This window comes from Leptodactylus fuscus, chromosome 1, assembly GCF_031893055.1.
Source record: "Leptodactylus fuscus isolate aLepFus1 chromosome 1, aLepFus1.hap2, whole genome shotgun sequence".
Classification (NCBI taxonomy): domain Eukaryota; kingdom Metazoa; phylum Chordata; class Amphibia; order Anura; family Leptodactylidae; genus Leptodactylus; species Leptodactylus fuscus.
The window spans coordinates 344068968-344089871 of NC_134265.1; the positions used below are offsets into that span (position 1 = coordinate 344068968).

General features: G+C 44.0%; 1 protein-coding gene across 1 annotated transcript in view; it reads right to left on the minus strand.

Moving 5' to 3' along the window:
• LOC142187284 (uncharacterized) overlaps positions 1-20904 on the minus strand; it is a 91828-nt gene that overhangs the window by 17011 nt on the left and 53913 nt on the right. Inside the window, exons 14-17 of the mRNA XM_075261510.1 lie at positions 14796-14915; positions 6248-6333; positions 4622-4727; positions 3340-3462 (exon numbers count right to left, since the gene is read on the minus strand). Coding sequence (XP_075117611.1) covers positions 3340-3462; positions 4622-4727; positions 6248-6333; positions 14796-14915 — 435 coding nt within the window. The remainder of the gene's footprint in view (positions 1-3339; positions 3463-4621; positions 4728-6247; positions 6334-14795; positions 14916-20904) is intronic.

The window sequence follows — 20904 nt, forward strand, 5'->3', positions numbered from 1 at the left end:
GAGGAGGACCATACTCAAAGGAGTCGTTCCCTGTTCTTCAACTACAAGAAGTACTTTTCCATTGGGCTGATGGCCATTGCTGATGCCCAGTATCGTTTTTTGGCTGTGGACATTGGGGCATACAGTAGGTTGAAACGACTCCAGAATCTTCACAGAGTGTGACAAAAGACAGAGAATATACTCTGGAAAATTTGGATTGCCAGCACCAAAGCCGTTTCCTGGACTGATTGATCTCCTACACAGTTTCTGGTTGTTGGCGATGAGGCCTTCCAGATCTGTAGAAACCTTCTGAAACCATACTCCAGCCATGAACTTAACTAACAGAAAAGAATCAACAACTACAGTCTGTCAAGAACCAGGTGACTTGAGTGTTCATTTGGGATCCTCACTTCAAAATGGCATATTTTCAACATTGTAATCCAGCTGAAGCCAGAATCTGGTGAAGATGTGGTGAAATTCTGCGTGGCCCTCCATAATTTTTTGCTAACAAAAACGAACCCCTGCCAGTTGACACCCAGGAACTGAGGTCTGCGTTTCATGGTCTGGACTCATCTGGACCAAAATCAAAGGTTGCTGTCAGCCACATAAGGGTCAATTTTGCAGCATTTTTCTCTTTCCAATGCAAGTTGGGTGGAGTTTTTAATAGTTTTTTTTTTCCGGACACTTAAGGACCATGACTTAAAGGCATACCATAGTGGTGACCAAGAATTCTTTATTTTACCAAATTATTAATCCAATTAAGACCAATTAAGTCACATCATATCAAAATCCACACTCCAAAAAATATAATTTTCTTTAACCATTCTCCGCACCCTTTATATAATTCTTCAAGTAGGAAAGTCTAAACCAATCATTTCTCCCTACCTCCCATGAATCCTAGTACTGGATTTTCTAACAGGATTTTCTAACGCTGTACGATGCTTAAACGTCTCAATGTTTAAAGTCCTAGGCACTGAAAATGAGAGACTTTATTCCTCAGCATGCTGACTGCTCCATTTTCGATGCTTGTAACAGCCACAGCTTTTAAAGAAACCATAATAGCCACCTCTGCCTCTGCTTGTGTTTTGTACAAGGTTTCTTTACAGAGGAGGATCAGTGGCGTAACTCGGAATGACGGGGCCCCATGGCGAACTTCTGACATGGGGTCCACCCCTCGACCGACACTGATGCTGAAGACCTCGACCGACCCCCTCCTACGCATTCCTGCGTGCTCTATTATGCCCCATAGTGGCCCCTGCACACAGTATTATACCTCATAGTGGCCCCTGCACACAGTATTATGTCCCTTAGTGGCCCCTGCACACAGTATTGTACCCCATAGTGGCCCCTCCACACAGTATTATGTCCCTTAGTGGCCCCTGCACACAGTATTGTACCCCATAGTGGCCCCTCCACACAGTATTATCCCCCATAGTGGCCCCTCCACACAGTATTATGTCCCATAGTGGCCCCTGCACACAGTATTATGTCCCACTGTGGATACCCATAAACAATTATTATACTCTGGGGTCTTTTCAGACCCCAGAGTATAATAATCGGAGACCCAGGGGGGAGAAAAACATAAAAAAACACTGTAAGGTTGAGTTCACACGGAATAAAGTGCTGCGTGATGTGGCACGTATACACCGTGTGAGATTTTGCGGGCCGTATACGCTGCCATTGATTTCAATGGGAGCCGGGATCGTATACGCGGCACTATTTTGCTAATCACGGCCACAAAATAGCGCCGCGTATACGATCCCGGCTCCCATTGAAATCAATGGGAGCGTATACGGCCCACAAAATCTCACGCGGCGTATACGTGCCACATCACACAGCACTTTACTCCGTGTGAACTCACCCTTACTCACCTATCTCCCAGGTCCTACCCTGTTGGCCTCCGAAGTAGTCTATCTTCAATGACGTCAGATGTCACATGACCTGGGGTCATGAGACGTCAGACGACTAGGCTGAAGCCTGCCCGGATCATGCAGAGGTAAGTAAAAGTGTTTTTTTTATGTTTCTTACCTCTCCCGGGCCGCCGATCATTATACTGAAAAGACCCCCGAGTATAATGATAGTAGCGGTAGCAGCTGTCACCGGGCCCCTAATGTCCCAGGCCCTCTGGCAGTTGCCTCTGCTGCTATGGCGGTAGTTACGAAACTGAGGAGGATATTGGAGGGAATCTCAGTGGTCAAGGTGCATGTCAATACTTTAACCAACTGAGGACGCCTCCCTTAACACTAATTTTTATAATTATTTGGGTGGTCAGCTAATAGGTTTGACTGTAGATATATAAATACTAGCATCTGCCCGCGACTTCATCTGCGGGTTGGTGTTGGCGCTGAGCCACTTATATTTAGCCAATTGCTGTTGTGGATGATCCACCTGCTCCCGCATCTCGGTTCTGCTACATTGCTGCATATGTGCAGCATACTCAGTTATATGTACATCTCTGCATATGGAGTTCGTATTCAGCTGTGCTATAGCGCTGCCTAAGCTCTGCTACATCTGGCCATTTGGATTAGAGGGGTGTTCTTATGTCAGTGTCTGAGCAGCTTCTGTATTGGAAACAGCTGAACGGATGTGGCAGAAATTTGCCACAGTTCGATCAGCCTGCTCCCGTGTCTCAGCTCTGCTACATCGCTGCATATGCATAGGATACCCAGCTGTATGTACATGTTTGCATATGGAGAGCCTATAAAGGTGTGCTACAGCACTGCCTGAACTCTGCTATATGGGGCAATTGTGATTACAGGGGGTTGGTTATGTGACTGTCTGAGCAGCTTCTGTGTTACATAGGGCTGAACGGATGTTGCTGAAATGTGCCACAGTTCTTCCCCCTCCCCCATCAGAGGCAGAACAACACATTCCCTGTAGTACTCACAAACTCTACACCCGATATACTCCTCTTGCCCACACAAAGTCTGCATGTTATGTAGTCTCCTGATCTTCTATGAGACTCCATTTTCTTCAGCCTTCACACTGTACAGCGTCATCCTATATAGCTCCACCCACAAAATAATGTGTAGCTCCGCCCACTGCCTAGCATGATCCTATCTGAGAATGGCTGAAGGACCTGTGATGACATCATCACAGGTCCTTTAGTGTTGTGTGCACCTAAATTCCTTCACTGCGGTCGTGTAGTGACGTCGTTTACCGGGATTAAAAGTAGCCTATGTTTTAATCGGGTTCCTATCTATGTATGTGGAAAATTTCATGCACATCTGTTCAGCCGTTTTTGTGTGATTGAGGAACAAACATCCAAACTCACAAACATCCAAACCCACAAACTTTCACATTTACAAACTTTATAATATTAGTAGGTTATTCAACGAAAGAGAGAGATTTGAGACTTACCTTATATGTGGGATGATTGCCCGAAAAGTAGGGATTGAACAAACCAAATGCAGTGATGCTTCCTTCATTTAAATCCCACATTTCTAGTGATTCTTGTGCCATTTTAGCTAGAGTATGTGCTATCTGTTAAGGTTAATAAAATAATAGAACATGTTTTATACATTATAAATACACACATACCGTATAGTTTGCCTTTAGCCTTAAATTGATCACAATAAAGTTTTATCAGTCCAAAATAGAAAAATAATAACTCAGCCGTGAAGCTCGGTCCATGTTTGAGCCGAATTTACCGCCCCGAACAGTTTGCTGGGAGATGAACTTATAGTATAATAAGTATATATGATACTAGGAGTCCCTGCCTCCCACAGACATATTGTCCTATACTATAATTGGTAATGCACAGTATGTTGCTGGGAGGCAGAGTCTCCACCTGCTTGGAGTCCCTATTACAGCATATTGTTCAGTCCAATAAATCCAGCCAACATACAGACCGAGTTTCACAGATAAAACTCAGTTGTGTGAATGCAGGGTGAGGGTAAGTTCACAGAGTATTTTGGTCAGGATTTTGAGGCCATAAAGACGGCTCCCATTGAAATCAAAGGGAGCCGCTCAGGTCTTTTTTCCAGGAGCTGTTTCTTCCAGCTCCTGGAAAAAAGAAGCGAGGTGCGGATTCACCTTGCGATTCAGCCTGAAGACACACCTTCCTCTAGACTAGGCCCATTGATTGGGCCTAATCCGGAGCGGAGTGCATGGCTGGATGCTGATGCAGTTCACCGGCTTTTAGTTGCGGCTACCCGGCTTTTGGTCCGGAACCTGAGGCGGCCTCCATCTCAGGTTCCGGACCAAAAGACTTTGTCTGAACTTACCCTAAGTTTTCTTTCACTATGGCCAGACTATTATGTACCAACTTCTACTACAGTGTACTCTGTGTGTACACATTAGAAAATCATTAAAAATGTCACAGAAATAAAATGGGGAAAATTTACTAAACTAAATACTACAAAATAGATGCAGTACTCACCAGAGCAACTCTGCCACTTCAAACAACTGATCTGTAGGGGTCCTGGGTGTTGGATTTCTACAGATCTAATATTAATGTCCTATCCTAAGGATTGATCATCAATATTTTAAACATGAGAAAATCCTTTAAAAATTGAGCTAATGCTACATTTAGAGATTGAACTTGTTCCATATCTGGCAAAAATAGACAAACTGCAAAGTAAATGTAAGCCTTTGTTCTTCTATAGATATTCTTTTGAAATACCATATACATTACACTTACCTTCCCATCAAGTTTTCTTGAATAAACCAATTCCAGGTTATTTTTCAGATTATTTAAGTGCTGATCATATTGACGAAAGACTGTGCTTTCCCGAATGGCTTTTGCTCTGAAAGTAAAATAAAAAAATTTGTGTATGTATTAGGGTACGTCCACACAGGCTGGATACACTGTATTTTCTGCAGTTTAATTGCAGATAGAAAATCTGCAGTGTTTACAGTAGCAGAAAATTAATTTTTACCAAATCTGTAGACAAAATTTGGAATTTGCACTGAAATTGACAATAAAACGGAAGAGGCGGTTAGCTATTTTAGAATGTAATCCAGATCTAGAGAATCCAGAGAACAACAAAAATGACTTTTGGTACATGAATTTACAAAAAATCGTAACTGGTGAGGAATGTCATGGTTGTAAGTATTCAGGTAGTGTAATGGTTGCACTAATCCAGTAACTCTACGAAATTCAAGTGTAGGGTTGAGCCGATCTTGAGATTTCAGGATCGATTTTGAAATCTGATTTCGGATCATTTTCCACTCAAACCCGATCTCGATCCTAATTCCGATCCTAATGCAAGTCAATGGGATTTTTTTTTTTCTAAGATCGTTTTCAAAAGCTATAAAAAGTTACCAAAAAATACATAGAATGCATAGAAAGAGCAAGGGAACACTTAAATGGCCATTTTTTAAATCACTTTGTGAGGACGACGGGGCACTCGCCATATAATAAGCCATAGCTGAAGTTCAGGAGTAGATAGATACTATCTACTCTTCTGTTTACCTCCTTGCTATGCCGTATACTGGACTTTGCTACATCTTCCTTACTGTACATTGTAGTAGTAGTAGATAGAGATGAGTGAGTACTATTCGAATCTGCCATTTCGAATAGCACGCTCCCATAGGAATGAATGGACAGTCAGCATGCAGGGGGTTAAGCGGCCGGATGCCGGCACAGGCTGTGTGCCGGCTGCATCCATTCATTCCTATGGGAGCGTGCTATTCGATACGGCAGTTTCGAATAGTACTCGCTCATCTCTACTAGCTAACATTGTTAGCTTTTCCCACAATCCTTGGCCAGTAGCAAAGCATTGTGGGAAATAACCTCCGACCTCGATCCCACCTAAAAAGATTGGGATCGGAATTCCAATCGTGAAATTTACTTGATCACCGATCGTAATCCGATCTTTTCCGATTGCTCAACCCTATTCAAGTGTGACCATTTAGCTCTGGCCTATTGATACTTATATATATTCTAATTCTGCTTATACTATAGAATTTTAACAAACAAAACTTCACATTGCAATCTTCTTAATTTTCTAGACCTCCAGTAGAAAGCCGAAGCAGAATTTTGGCTCTTCGCAGTGGCTTTTAGTTGTAGATTACCCCTAGATGAATGGGACTGAACAGGCGAGTGTCTCATGCCGCAGGTTTTATGGCTGACCAAGCATGGAATCCACAGCAAGATTGAGCAGGACACTTACTTATTCAGCATCTTGCTTTGATCTCTGCCTCCCATTGAAAACAATTGGAGGCAATTTCTCAGGGCACAATTTGCCGCTGATTCTGGGGAAGACTCCAACTGAAAATCCGCGCCAAATTCCGCTGTGTAAATATACTATAACACAATACTTACTCTCGAATTTTATATAAATCAATGAGTGCTCTGGCGTGCTCTGCCAATAAGCCATTAGTCTCCTTCGTTGTCAGCGTTTTTTGCACCTGTGTGTAAAAAATTTTTAAAAAAACCCAAAAACTTAAAGCAGTTTAAATAAAAGATATTGAAACAGCCAAATATATGGTTATATGTCAGTTTATTTTTTTTCTTAATTTTAATAAATTTAATAAAAATTTTCTAGAACAAAATGTGGAGATTTTACATGACATGACAATCTTTTCTTGCTTAATAAATTTAATTGCTTTGTTGATATGGTGGTTACCTGTACAAAACAAAACACTGTGGCCACTTTTACTAGCGCACAACTTATTTCTGGACAGCTAATGCTGTGAGTAGGTGTACTATAGTAGGTGGAGGTATACTATTGTGCTGCCTGCTGACACCTTTGCACTGTTAGGGTCCACTCACATGGAGTAACGTGCCGCATGATTTCAATGGGAGCCTGGATCATATACGCGGCGTTATTTGCAAAATCACGTCCGCAAAATAACGCGGCGTATACGATCCAGGCTCCCATTGAAATCAATGGGAGCTTTTACGGCACGCAAAGTATCATGCGGCACGTTACGCCATGTGAATGGACCCTTAGATTCCTCAGTCAGTGACTCTATCAGTCCCCTATCTATGTATATGATCAATTGATTAAATGGAGTTACAAAGATAGTTTTAAAGGGGTTCTAAGAAGGAATTAGCAAACCCATTTGAAACCAGATTCGGCCCAAACCCGTAACTTTTTGGGTTCATTACCCAAAAGTTTTTATTATAGCCTTTGGTCTCCTCAGACCCCAGAGTATGGCAAGTGAAGTTCCAGGGGAAGTGAGTAAATATTAACTCAATGCTAGTAATACTCACCTTACCTGCACTTCCTTGTGGCATCTCACAATCCCCCAATGTCTTATACGGGCCTCATCCAACCTATGGTTAAAGTTACATGCCCTGAGGACACAATCAGGGCATGTGATTGGGTTTAAGTGTCTGTCAGGACTTGAACCCAGGGACTTTGGTGTCCTAAGCTGTAGCTTTTCCAACTGAGCTATTCAGACTCCTGGGCAGCTCCTGTGCAGTTCTGAAGCCTAGTTCCAAGTGTCTCTAGTTTCAGTTCCTGCCTCTCTGGTTTGCTCCATGTTCCTTGATTGAACTTCCTATTTAAACCCAGCCTTGCACTTACTCTTTTGTGAGATTACTGTGCTCTTTGCCTGTAATCTAGAGAGTCTCTGCTGCTGATACTGATGATATCTTGTGCAATGACCCCTGGCTTCCTCCTGACTATGATTTCCCCTCCTTGATCTCTGATTTTGTTACTGTGTGACCTCCTGATACTGACTCGGCTTGATGACTACTCTCTCATCTGACCTCTTTTTACTGCAATATCTCCTGTTGCTGACTAGGACCATACAACTATGTTATATTGGACCACTGCCACCTCCAGGAAACTACCTACTATTGCATCTTCCTCTGCTTCTGGATTTCCATCAGCCTCTGCACTTGCTCAGACAAGCAATTTCCCCAAGTAAGTTGCCGTAAAAGACTCTGCACCTGACCCAGACTATTACAGTGTCAATACATTAACGCACTGCTTGTGATCACTGAAGCCCAATCACAGGACTCATAGGTGACCCTGGGGTGTATGACAATAGCCACAGATCACTGCTAGATGCCGAAAGGATGCTGAGGTATAGAATTGTTTGGTATTATTAATCACCTCTCCTGGGCCTCCATTGTAGGTTCTGAATAGCCTTCAAAGTATAATAGAAGTTTGGCCTGAAACGAAACAGAGGGCCGAACCTCTAAATATATATATATATATATATATATATATATATATATATATATATATATATATATATATATATACAGTGGGGCAAAAAAGTATTTAGTCAGTCACCACTAGTGCAAGTTCCACCACTTAAAAAGATGAGAGGCGTCTGTAATTTACATCATAGGTAGACCTCAACTATGAGAGACAAAATGAGAAAACAAATCCAGAAAATCACATTGTCTGATTTTGTAAGAATTTTTTTTCAAATTATGGTGGAAAATAAGTATTTGGTCACCTACAAACAATCAAGATTTCTGGCTCTCACAGACCTGTAACTTCTTCTTTAAGAGTCTCCTCTTTCCTCCACTCATTACCTGTAGTAATGGCACCTGTTTAAACTTATCACTATAAAAAGACACCTGTGCACACCCTCAAACAGTCAGACTCCAAACTCCACTATGGTGAAGACCAAAGAGCTGTCAAAGGACACCAGAAACAAAATTGTAGCCCTGTACCAGGCTGGGAAGACTGAATCTGCAATAGGCAACCAGCTTGGATTGAAGAAATCAACTGTGGGAGCAATAATTAGAAAATGGAAGACATACAAGACCACTGGTAATCTCCCTCGATCTGGGGCTCCACGCAAAATCTCACCCCGTGGGGTCAAAATGATCACAAGAACGGTGAGCAAAAATCCCAGAACCACGCGGGGGGACCTAGTGAATGAACTGCAGAGAGCTGGGACCAATGTAACAAAGCCTACCATCAGTAACACACTACGCCGCCAGGGACTCAGATCCTGCAGTGCCAGACGTGTCCCACTGCTTAAGCCAGTACATGTCCGGGCCCGTCTGAAGTTTGCTAGAGAGCATTTGGATGATCCAGAAGAGTATTGGGAGAATGTCCTATGGTCTGATGAAAGCAAACTGGAACTGTTTGGTAGAAACACAACTTTTCGTGTTTGGAGGAAATAGAATACTGAGTTGCATCCATCAAACACCATACCTACTGTAAAGCATGGGGGTGGAAACATCATGCTTTGGGGCTGTTTCTCTGCAAAGGGGCCCGGACGACTGATCCGGGTACATGAAAGAATGAATGGGGCCATGTATCGTGAGATTTTGAGTGCAAACCTCCTTCCATCAGCAAGGGCATTGAAGATGAAACGTGGCTGGGTCTTTCAACATGACAATGATCCAAAGCACACCGCCAGGGCAACGAAGGAGTGGCTTTGTAAGAAGCATTTCAAGGTCCTGGAGTGGCCTAGCCAGTCTCCAGATCTCAACCCTATAGAAAACCTTTGGAGGGAGTTGAAAGTCCGTGTTGCCAAGCGATAGCCCCAAAACATCACTGCTGTAGAGGAGATCTGCATGGAGGAATGGGCCAACATACCAACAACAGTGTGTGCCAACCTTGAGAAGACTTACAGAAAACGTTTGACCTCTGTCATTGCCAACAAAGGATATAGAACAAAGTATTGAGATGAAATTTTGTTACTGACCAAATACTTATTTTCCACCATAATTTGCAAATAAATTCTTACAAAATCAGACAATGTGATTTTCTGGATTTGTTTTCTCATTTTGTCTCTCATAGTTGATGTCTACCTATGATGTAAATTACAGACGCCTCTCATCTTTTTAAGTGGTGGAACTTGCACTATTGGTGACTGACTAAATACTTTTTTGCCCCACTGTATGTATGTATGTATGTATGTATGTATGTATGTATGTATGTATAATATATATATATATATATATATATATATATATTTTTTTTTTTTTTTTTTTTTTTTTTTTGAGGTTTGCCCATCTCTAGTTATCAGTTGGAAATAATTTTTTCTTAAACAATGATCAGCAATCCACATGACACTAAGACTAATTAAACTTCTTTAAAGGGATTCTATCATTAAAGTGACATTTTTTTGTCCCTAACATGTAGGAAGAGCATTAAGAAAGGCTATTCGTCTCCTACCTTTACATGTCTTCTCCATGCTGCCGTTCAGTAGAAATCCCGATTTTATTCAGTATGCAAATGAGTTCTCTCGCAGCACTGGGGGTGGTCCCCAGCGCTCAAACAGCACTGGGGGTGTCCCTAATGCTGCGAGAGAAATCTCCAGCGACGCCTCCATCTTCTTCAGGAACATCCTCTTCCTGTGTCTTCTTCCATCTTGGGTTTCAATTTTCTAGGCCTCGGGCAGAGCCAACTGTGCATGCCCACAGGCCACAAAAAAATGGCCGCTTACACCAGCTTACTATGTAAGCAGCCACAAGAAAATGGCCACTTACACAAGTTAGCGGCTATTTTTCTTGTGGCTGCAGGATTGCGCAGTCTGCTCTGCCGAGGCATAGAAGATTGAAACCCAGGATGGACGAAGACACAGGGAGAGGGAGTTCCAGAAGAAGATGTAGGTGGCGCTGGAGATTTCTCTCGCAGCATTGGGGACGTCCCCAATGTTGTTTGAACACTGGGGACCGCCCCCAGTGCTGCGAGAGAACTCATTTGCATACCGAAGAAAACCAGGATTTCCACCAAACGGCAGCACGGAGAAGACATCTAAAGGTAGGAGAAGAATAGACTTTAAGGCTATTCTTACGTGTTAGGGACAAAAAAAATGTCATTTTAATTATAGAATCTCTTTAAATCTCTTTTCTGAATTCCTTTGATGGTTACCAGTCTTTACATCAAAATTGTACCACCCTTATCCTTTGTTGCACTAGAGTCTAGGAGGGATTCTGTGCAGAGGCTGTGTCACAAAAGGGGGAACAATTACTGTGTGGGGGAACTGGCAGAAGAATGAAGGGAAGCTTGTCTGCACAGACATATCTTGAACAAGTTTTCATTTTTGTCTGGACCCAGATAAAGTTGAATGGAGCTGACAGTCGTGAGAAGTTATCCAAACTTATTTACAACAAAATGTATATTTACATTCGCAAGAATTAATTGCATTAATTCCCTATGAGCATTTATCGATTGGCTGCCACCTACTGACCAAAGTTAGTTACTGACAGTTTACTACATCACACCCTTACAAGGGCACAGGACTACTTCACCACATCAATGGGAGAATGGATAGAGCCATGTACCGTAAAATCCTGAGTGATAACCTCCTTCCCTCCGCCAGAACATTTATAAATGGGTCGTGGCTTGGTCTTCCAGCAGGACAATGACCCAAAACATATTGCCAAAGCAACAAGGTAGACTCAGAAAGAAGCACATTAAGGTCATGGAGTGGCCTAGCCATAGAAAATTTATGGAGGAAGCTGAAGATCTGAGTTCTCAAGCAACAGCCTCAAGATCTTAATGATTTAGAGATGGTCTGCAGAGGAGTGGAGCTCTGCTCTGCTGGACGTTACGAGCCTGCGCCAAAAGAAGACATTGAAGATGACGCGGCGGACGAAGAAAGAGGCAGCGCTGGAGACACTTCTCTGGCAGCGGTGGGGACGGCCCCATCGCTGCAAGAGAATTCATTTGCATACCGGTAAAAAAGCGGTATTTCTAAGGAACGGCGCAGCGGAGACCACGTGTAAAGGTAAGAGATGAATAGTCTTTCTAAAGGCTATACCGACATCTTATCCACAAAAAACAAAAAGGTTTTAATAGTAGAATCCCTTTAAGTAACTGTGGGAACTAGGGGTATAGTGTTAGTTTGCTGTAATACTTTGTTCTATATTATTTTGTATTTCTTCTCTGTTTATACATCGTTACATATTTTCCCAGATTTCTCTTCATTGATTTATTCAGTAAACTTTTTCCTGGGAATTAAGACGCTGTGTGTGTCTGTGTGGCTTCGTGTACCTTCTGAACCTGTGGGCCCAGCCCTTGGTGAGACACCCTTCAAACATAATGTTTCCCCCTCCATGCTGGGCAGTGGGGACGGTGTTCTCTTTGGGTCATTGGCAGTATTTCTCTTCCTCCAAACACAGCAAGTTGAGTTAATGCCAAAGAGCTCAATTTTTGTCTCATCTGACCACAGCACCTTCTCCCAATCACTCTCAATTATTCAGATGGGTCAGATGAGATAAAAATTGAGCTCTTTGGCATTAACTCAACTCGCCGTGTTTGGAGGAAGAGAAAGGCTGTGATCTAGGGAAATACGGATGATTTAACCCTTTTCTGTCATCTGCCGTAACAGTAGAGCGGATTCCGGGGGTCTTTAAAGATGGCAGCCGCTCTCTAGCAGCATGACCGCCATAGCCATGACCAGCCTCACTAGTTATATCACGAATCTCCCATAGACTGCATTACAGCTGTATTGAAATCTAATGGACTTGCAATCAAATGACTGCAGGTTCAATCCCCCTAAAGGGGTTGATAAAATAGTAAAAAATAAATAAATAAAAGTTCATATCCCTCGAATGCATATAAAAGTTACAAATCACACTGAATCCCATACGGTAAACGCCGTAGCAGGAAAAAATAAATAAATCAAAATTGCCAAATCCACCACAACATTACACCGGCATATGGCTTTGAGAACCTGAAGAATAAAAAATAAAAATTATGGGGTTTGGAAGGTGAGGAGTGAAATGCAAAAATTAAAACTTTGCAAATGTCACTGGCAGGAGAGGGTTAAACTTTTTTTTTTTTAATTTAATTTTTTTTAACCCCTTCCCGCCGAGGGCATTTTTTGATTTTCATTTTTGACTCCCCTCCTTCTAAACCCCATAACTTTTTTATTTCTCCGCTCCCAGAGCCATATGAGGTGTTAATTTTTGCGGGACAAATTTTTCTTCATGATGCTACCATTAATTATTCTATATAATGTACTGGGAAGCAAGAAAAAATTCAGAATGGGGTGGATTTGAAGAAAAAATGCATTTCTGCGACTTTCTTACGGGCTTTGGTTTTACAGCGTTCACTGTGCAGCCAAAATGACATTTCCCCTATATTCTGTGTTTCGTTACGATGCTGAGGATACCAAATTGATATGGTTTTATTTACATTTTGACCCCTAAAAAAAATTCCAAAACTGTGTTAAAAAATTTTTTTTCTAAAAGTCGCCATATTCCGACGGCCATAACTTTTTTATACGTCAGTGTACGGGGATGCATAGGGTGTCTTTTTTTGCGGGGTCGGGTGTACTTTTTAGTTCTACCATTTTCGGGAAATGTTATTGCTTTGATCACTTTTTATTCAAATTTTTATCAGAATCAAAACAGTGAAAAAACGGCGGTTTGGCACTTTCGACTATTTTTCCCACTACGGCGTTTACCGAACAGGAAAAATATTTGTATAGCTTTGTAGAGCGGGCGATTTCGGACGCGGGAATGCCTAATATGTATATGTTTCACAGTTTTTAACTACTTTTATATGTGTTCTAGGGAAAGGGGGGTGATTTGAACTTTTAATTCTTTTTATATTTTTTTTATATTTTTTTTTTACTTTTTTTTTTTTTTGCATTTATTAGACCCCCTAGGGGTGTTGAACCCCAGGGGGTCTGATCACTAATGCAATGCATTACAATGCTAATGCATTGCAAAAAATCATCCTCTCTTTTGCAGGCTGCATAGACCAGCCTGCAAAAGAGAGGATTTGCAGACAAGCCTGGGAGCCTTGTACAAGGCTCCCGGCTGTCATGGCAATGGGACGTCAGCCCTGGAGCATGCTCCAGGAGCCGGCGATCCCGGGCAAAATGGCGGCGCCCATGCGCCGCCAGGAAAATGGCGCCTCCGGAGGGGTTAATGTCCGGGGACCGATCGGAGGCATGAGAGCCGGTTGTCTTAAAGCAGTAGACACCCGGCGGCTATGGCAGCCGCCCGGCTCCCGGGCGGTCGCCATAGTTACAGACCCAACATGTGCCGTACTATTACGGCGCATGTCGGGAAGGGGTTAAAGTTCACTAATGAAGTGCTTTACATTGCATTTTAAAAACCCTATACCAGTGGTTCTTAACCGGGGTTCAATCGAACCCTAGGCCATATGCACGGTTCATTTTGTGTACCAGTAAAAAAACATATACCTGTGTCTTGAATTTGGAAAAAAATCATATTTGATTTATTACTAAAGAAGGGTTCGGTGAATGTGCATGGTGCATGGTGGGTTCGGTACCTCAAACAAGGTTAAGAACCACTGCCCTATACTTTACTTACAGGCTATAATAGAAATCTGTTAGTGATAGGCCTGGGAGCCTTCAAAACGGTCAATGCCCGCGATCAATGATTCCAATAGAGAATAAGTAGTAAATATTAAACAAGAAGAAGTCTAAAGTGTGCAAGGTGCATACACTGCAATTCTACCTGAGACCTCCTCTTGAAGGAATAGTAAGCCGAAAAATACCACCTTGTCAGCATGGATTTGGTAAAATGAAAAAATTCTGCTTCTAAAATCCTTAGGGAGCCTTCACACGGAGTATACGCTCCGCTCATTCTGAACGTAAAAGACGTTCAGAATGAGCCCGTAAATACCAGCTCCCATTGACTTGAATGGGTGCCGGCCTACGAGCGCTACCCATTGAAATCAATGGGAGGCTTTTTTCCCTATTGCTTTCTATGTGATACGCGCATACGCCGGCACCCATTCCAGTCAATGGGAGCTGGTTTTTATGCGCTCATTCTAAATGACTTTAACATTCAGAATGAGCGGAGCGTAACTCCGTGTGAAGGCTCCCTTAAGTAAATTTTCAACCTCCACAAATTTTGCCATGTAAAAATACTCAAATTATGCCATACATTTCAGTTTCAATGGGGTAAAGTTATTTTCTCAGACACAATTGATAACTGTAAGTAGTAACAGAGAAGAACTCACTCGCATAAAGTCCGTTTTCCTTGAGGAACAGATAAATGCATCAAGATGAGAGATCAATTTATTTATTCCAGTGTTTTTCAGAAAAGCATTATGTTCATGAATGACTTCATGTGGTGCCCCCTGTGGATAGACAAAGCAATGCAGGGAAAAATAACTTAGCTTTTATGCAAATGATATCACAAGTACCTCGAGGGCAATCCGAGGTGGTATTAGACCATCAGATCAACAGCAAAAGGGTTCCGACCAACGAGAAACGCATTGTTCACTCATTTGCATCAGTATTAATAAGCAGACCAATGCTGCGAGTGTTCCTCCCCTATTTAGCTGCAATGCTTTGACTACATAGGGCAATGTGCTGCTTAACATGCTTAAGGCTACATGCACCCGTGGTGCAAAACTGCCATGAAAATCAACCTTTTACACAGCCATTTTGAATCCAAAGGGCGCCTTTTTCATGGATCCCTCATAGATTTGAGTGTATTGAGGGATTTGTGAATATGGAACATGAACAAGAACATGCACTACTTTTTGATTAAAAACACCATTGATATGCACTGAATTTAATGCAGACGTGCAATGGATGTGTCTAATGGAGACTCCAACGCATATGTGAACTTAGCTTTACGTGCGATTCACCTGAGTAAAACCATAGAACTTGCAGAATAACAAAGCTGTCAATCCTCCAGGTTTGCCCATGACAGATAAAGTACTGTTGTAGCTTTTATTTTTAGACTCTCTTAAAACAGGTTTATTGCCACAGTATGTTGTACCAACATTTATGAACGGTAAAAAGACAAAAATCTGCACTTATTGTCTGTGTGGTATGTAAAATATTCAAAAGCATTTTAAGAAATCAACTACAAGAGTATATACCATGTTTCCCCAAAAATAAGACACCCCCCTTCACCTCCTGGACCACCTACAACCGGCAGTCATGCCAGCGCTCCAGCCGCTGCATAAGACATCCCCCAAAAATAAGACGGGTCATATAAGACACTGTCTTATTTAAGGGGAAACAGGGTAGCAGCAAAACAATTCAGACCTGATAACCAGCATGGATTCCTGGAAATACAGGATGTGTAAAAAAACATGCTTGGTTTCTATGAGGTGGTAAATGCACATCATGTTAGTCATCATGACTAGAAATGGGCAAACTTTTCAAATTTAGCTTCATGTAGTGGCCACACGGTGGCTCAGTGGTTAGCCTTGCAGCGCTGGGTCCTGGTGTTGAAATCCCACCAAGGGCAAAAAACCATCTGCAAGGAGTTTGTATGTTCTCCCGTGTTTGCATGGATTTCCATCCCATATTCCAAAAAGACATACTGATAGGGGTAGAAAATGTACATTGTGATCTCTATGTGGAGCTCACAATCTACATTAAAAAAAAAAAAAAAAAAAAAAAAAAAATTAGTTTCATGTTCGAGTTCTGCGGATTGGGTCCCTGACTCGTTGCAGGTAGAACAAGTTTGGTACAAACCACATATTAAATTGGCTTAAGGCTGACGCCAAAAAGAGCTACGGGAAAAACCACATTGCGTTTTTTACCACAATGCTTTTCACAGAAAGTCCATAGAGTTTTCCTCTGCAGACTTCTTGTTCTTATTACACCTATATGGAAGATGGCAGCGTTTCCACTGCAGATTTTTTTTTCTGCAATGTGTGGATGGGATTAGCAGGGTAGTGGGAAAAAACAAAATACACAAACTGCAATTTTTTTTTGTTGTTTCCCCTGCTACAAAAAATGTAATAACTAACAAATTACAATCACTTGGCAGGCTAAAAAGAGTCCCTACACTGCAACGTACATGGAAATATAAAGGAGTTACAAAAAACTATATAAATTTGGTTTCGCTGTGATCGTCCCTACCCACAGAATATAAGTAACATGATTTTTACTGCATGGTATAACGCTGTAAAAATGGAGTCTGTAAGAAAATTGTGCACTGTCATTAGTTTGATATTCACATTCCCGCTAGTAGACCCCTTTTAAGATATACGGCAAATGTATATGTAGTAAATTGTGAAACTGACACTTAGCAAGTACTGTCATTTCTAGTGTGCGGAAACAAATAAGATGCAATATGATTGTGTGAAGAGCTAAAATATTGTTTGAAAATTATATATGATAAATTACATGAAGTGGGGGCCGAGATTACTTGTCTTCCAGTGATATTGCCTTTCCAGCCATCTTGTCCCTTTCAGAGATAAGTAGTTTTGTCTCACAAAATTGGTTAGACTAATTAACATGGAAACTAGAGATGAGCGAACACTAAAATGTTCGAGGTTCGAAATTCGATTCGAACAGCCGCTCAATGTTCGTGTGTTCGAACGGGTTTCGAACCCCATTATAGTCTATGGGGAACAGATACTCGTTAAGGGGGAAACCCAAATCCGTGTCTGGAGGGTCACCAAGTCCACTATGACACCCCAGGAAATGATACCAACACCTCTGGAATGACACTGGGACAGCAGGGGAAGCATGTCTGGGGGCATCTAACACACCAAAGACCCTCTATTACCCCAACATCACAGCCTAACAACTACACACTTTACACACTCAATACCACCTCTCTGACAGTAGGAAAACACCTTGAAACATGTGTATTTGGCACTTGCAGTGAGGAGAGCTTGTCACCAGCAGTGAATTTGGCCCTTGTAGTAAGTTGAGGTTGGCACCAACATTTGTTTTGAAAATCAGGGTGGATTGAGCCTCTAACCAGCAGAGTTTGGGCAAATTCATGGTGGAGGGAGCCTCTAAAAACCCCAGTTTGGGCAAATTCATGGTGGAGGGAGCCTCTAAAAACCCCAGTTTGGACCAATTCATGGTGGAGGGAGCCTCTAAAAACCCCAGTTTGGGCAAATTCATGGTGGAGGGAGCCTCTAAAAACCCCCAGTTTGGACCAATTCATGGTGGAGGGAGCCTCTAAAAACCCCAGTTTGGGCAAATTCATGGTGGAGGGAGCCTCTAAAAACCCCAGTTTGGACCAATTCATGGTGGAGGGAGCCTCTAAACAGCTCAGTTTGGGCAAATTCATGGTGGAGGGAGCCTCTAAACAGCCCAGTTTGGGCAAATTCATGGTGGAGGGAGCCTCTAAAAACCCCAGTTTGGACCAATTCATGGTGGAGGGAGCCTCTAAAAACCCCAGTTTGGACCAATTCATGGTGGAGGGAGCCTCTAACCAGCAGAGGTGGTGGAAATCAGGGTGGAGGGAGCCTCTAACCAGCAGAGTTGGTGGAAATCAGGGTGGAGGGAGCCTCTAACCAGCAGAGTTGTGGGAAAGCAGGGTGGAGGGAGCCTCTAACCAGCAGAGTTGTGGGAAAGCAGGGTGGAGGGAGCCTCTAACCAGCAGAGTTGGGGGAAATCATGTTGGAGGGAGCCTAGTATTAGCAGAATTGTGCAACGCTTATGGTGGATGAGTATGAGGATGCGGAGGAATTGGAGAGGTTGAGTACAGACATGGAGTTTCATGTTGGGGTGCTTTACACAGGTGGGCACAAAAATGAAGGCTCTATCCAGTGGTGGTTCATTTTTATCAAAGTGAGCCGGTCGGCACTCTCAGCTGACAGACGGGTGCGCTTATCAGTGATGATGCCACCGGCTGCACTGAACACCCTCTCAGATAGGACGCTGGCGGCAGGACAGGACAGCACCTCCAAGGCATATAGGGCAAGTTCAAGCCACAGGTCCAACTTCGACACCCAATACGTGTAGGGCGCAGAGGGGTCGGAGAGGACAGGGCTGTGGTCGGAAAGGTATTCCCGCAACATGCGCCTATACTTCTCACGCCTGGTGACACTAGGACCCTCTGTGGCGGCACTTTGGCGAGGGGGTGCCATCAAGGTGTCCCAGACCTTAGACAGTGTGCCCCTCGTTTGTGTGGACCGGTGAGAACTTGGTCGCCTACTGGAGGAACTGCCCTCCCTGCCGCCAACGTCACATGCTGGAAACATCTCCATCATATTCTGCACCAATTGCCTGTGGCAAGCATTGATGCGATTGGCCCTCCCCTCTACCGGAATAAAAGACGAGATGTTTTTATACCGGGGGTCAAGGATAGCAAAGATCCAGTACTGGTTGTCCTCCATGATTTTGACAATACACTTGTCGGTTGTAAAGCACCCCAACATGAACTCAGCCATGTCTGCCACAGTGTTAGTTGGCATGACTCCTCTGGCCCCACCGGAAAGTTCAATCTCCATTTCCTCCTCATCCTCCATGTCTACCCATCCGCGCTGCAACAATGGGACGATTCGAAGTTGCCCGGAAGCCTCCTGTATCACCATCACATCATCGGACAACTCTTCTTCCTCCTCCTCCTCCTCCTCCTCCATTAAACGCGATGAAGCGGACAGATGTGTGGACCTACTCTCCAGCTGTGACGGATCGGATGCTATCCCTGACTCCTCTGTGTGATCTGAGTTATCCCTGATGTCAATCAGGGATTCTCTCAGAACACACAAGAGCGGGATTGTAAGGCTCACCATCGCATCCTCAGAGCTCACCCTCCTTGTGGACTCCTCAAAGACCCGTAGGATGTCACAAAGGTCTCTCATCCATGGCCACTCATGGATGTGAAACTGAGGCAGCTGACTCTGTGGCACCCTAGGGTTTTGTAGCTGGTATTCCATCAAAGGTCTCTGCTGCTCAACCACTCTATTCAACATCTGAAACGTTGAGTTCCAGCGTGTGGGGACGTCGCACAAAAGCCGGTGTTGTGGCACATGCAGGCGTTGCTGGAGAGATTTTAAGCTAGCAGCGGCTACTGTCAACTTGCGAAAGTGGCCGCACTTTCACCAGTAGCTCTGGAACATTGGGGTAGCTCTTTAGGAAACGTTGCACCACTAGGTTGAAGACGTGGGCCAGACATGGAACATGTTGGAGTCCGGCAAGCTCCAGAGCTGCTACCAGGTTCCGGCCGTTATCACAAACGACCATGCCTGGGCCCAGGTGCAGCGGCTTAAACCATATTGCCGTCTCATCGAGGAGGGCATCCCTCACCTCGGAGGCAGTGTGCTGTCTGTCCCCCAAGCTGATCAGCTTCAGCACAGCCTGCTGACGTCTACCAACGCCAGTGCTGCAACGTTTCCAACTCGTAGCTGGGGTCAATCTAACAGCGGAGGAGGAGGCGGTGGCGGAGGAGGAGGCGGTAGAGGAGGAGGAGGAGGGGGGGTGTTCTTCTCGTGTCCCTGCCAGGAATGTTAGGCGGGGAGACGAGGTACACCGGGCCAGTTTGGGAAGCAGTCCCAGCCTCAACTACATTCACCCAGTGTGCCATCAGTGAAATGTAGCGTCCCTGTCCGCATGCACTTGTCCACGCGTCGGTGGTCAAGTGGACCTTTGTGCAAAGCGCGGAACTAAGGGCCCGCCTGATGTTGAGTGACACGTGCTGGTGCAAGGCGGGGACGGCACACCGGGAGAAGTAGTGACGGCTAGGGACGGCATAGCGAGGTGCCGCAGTTGCCATCAGGTCCAGGAAGGCGGGAGTTTCAACAAGCCGGAACGCCAACATCTCCTGGGCCAGCAGTTTAGCGATGTTGGCGTTCAAGGCTTGCGCGTGTGGGTGGTTAGCAGTGTATTTCTGCCGCCGCTCCAATGTCTGAGAGATGGTGGGTTGTTGTAAAGAAACGCCTGATGGTGCAGGAGAAGGAGATAAAACAGGAACAGGGGAGGATGAGGGAGAAGTCAACAAAGTGGCGGAGGCAGATGAAGTGGTGTCCTGGCTCGTCCTCGGGAGTGCATCGCCAGCACAGTCAGCAGTGGCAGTGGCAGAGGCAGAGGCAGTGGCAGAGGCAGTGGCAGTGGCGTGAACGGCAGGCGGCCTTTGTCCTGCCGTTGCTGCCTGCCACTGATTCCAGTGCTTGGATTCCAAATGACGGCGCATTGAAGTGGTGGACAGGTTGCTCTTCTCAGAGCCCCTAATCAATTTCGAGAGGCAAATTGTGCAGACAACACTATATCTGTCCTCGGCGCATTCCTTGAAAAAACTCCACACCTTCGAGAAACGTGCCCTCGAGGTGGGAGTTTTTCGGGGCTGGGTACGAACTGGAACATCTTGGGAGATTCCGGGTGTGGCCTGGCTTCGCCTAAGCTGCTGACCTCTGCCTCTGC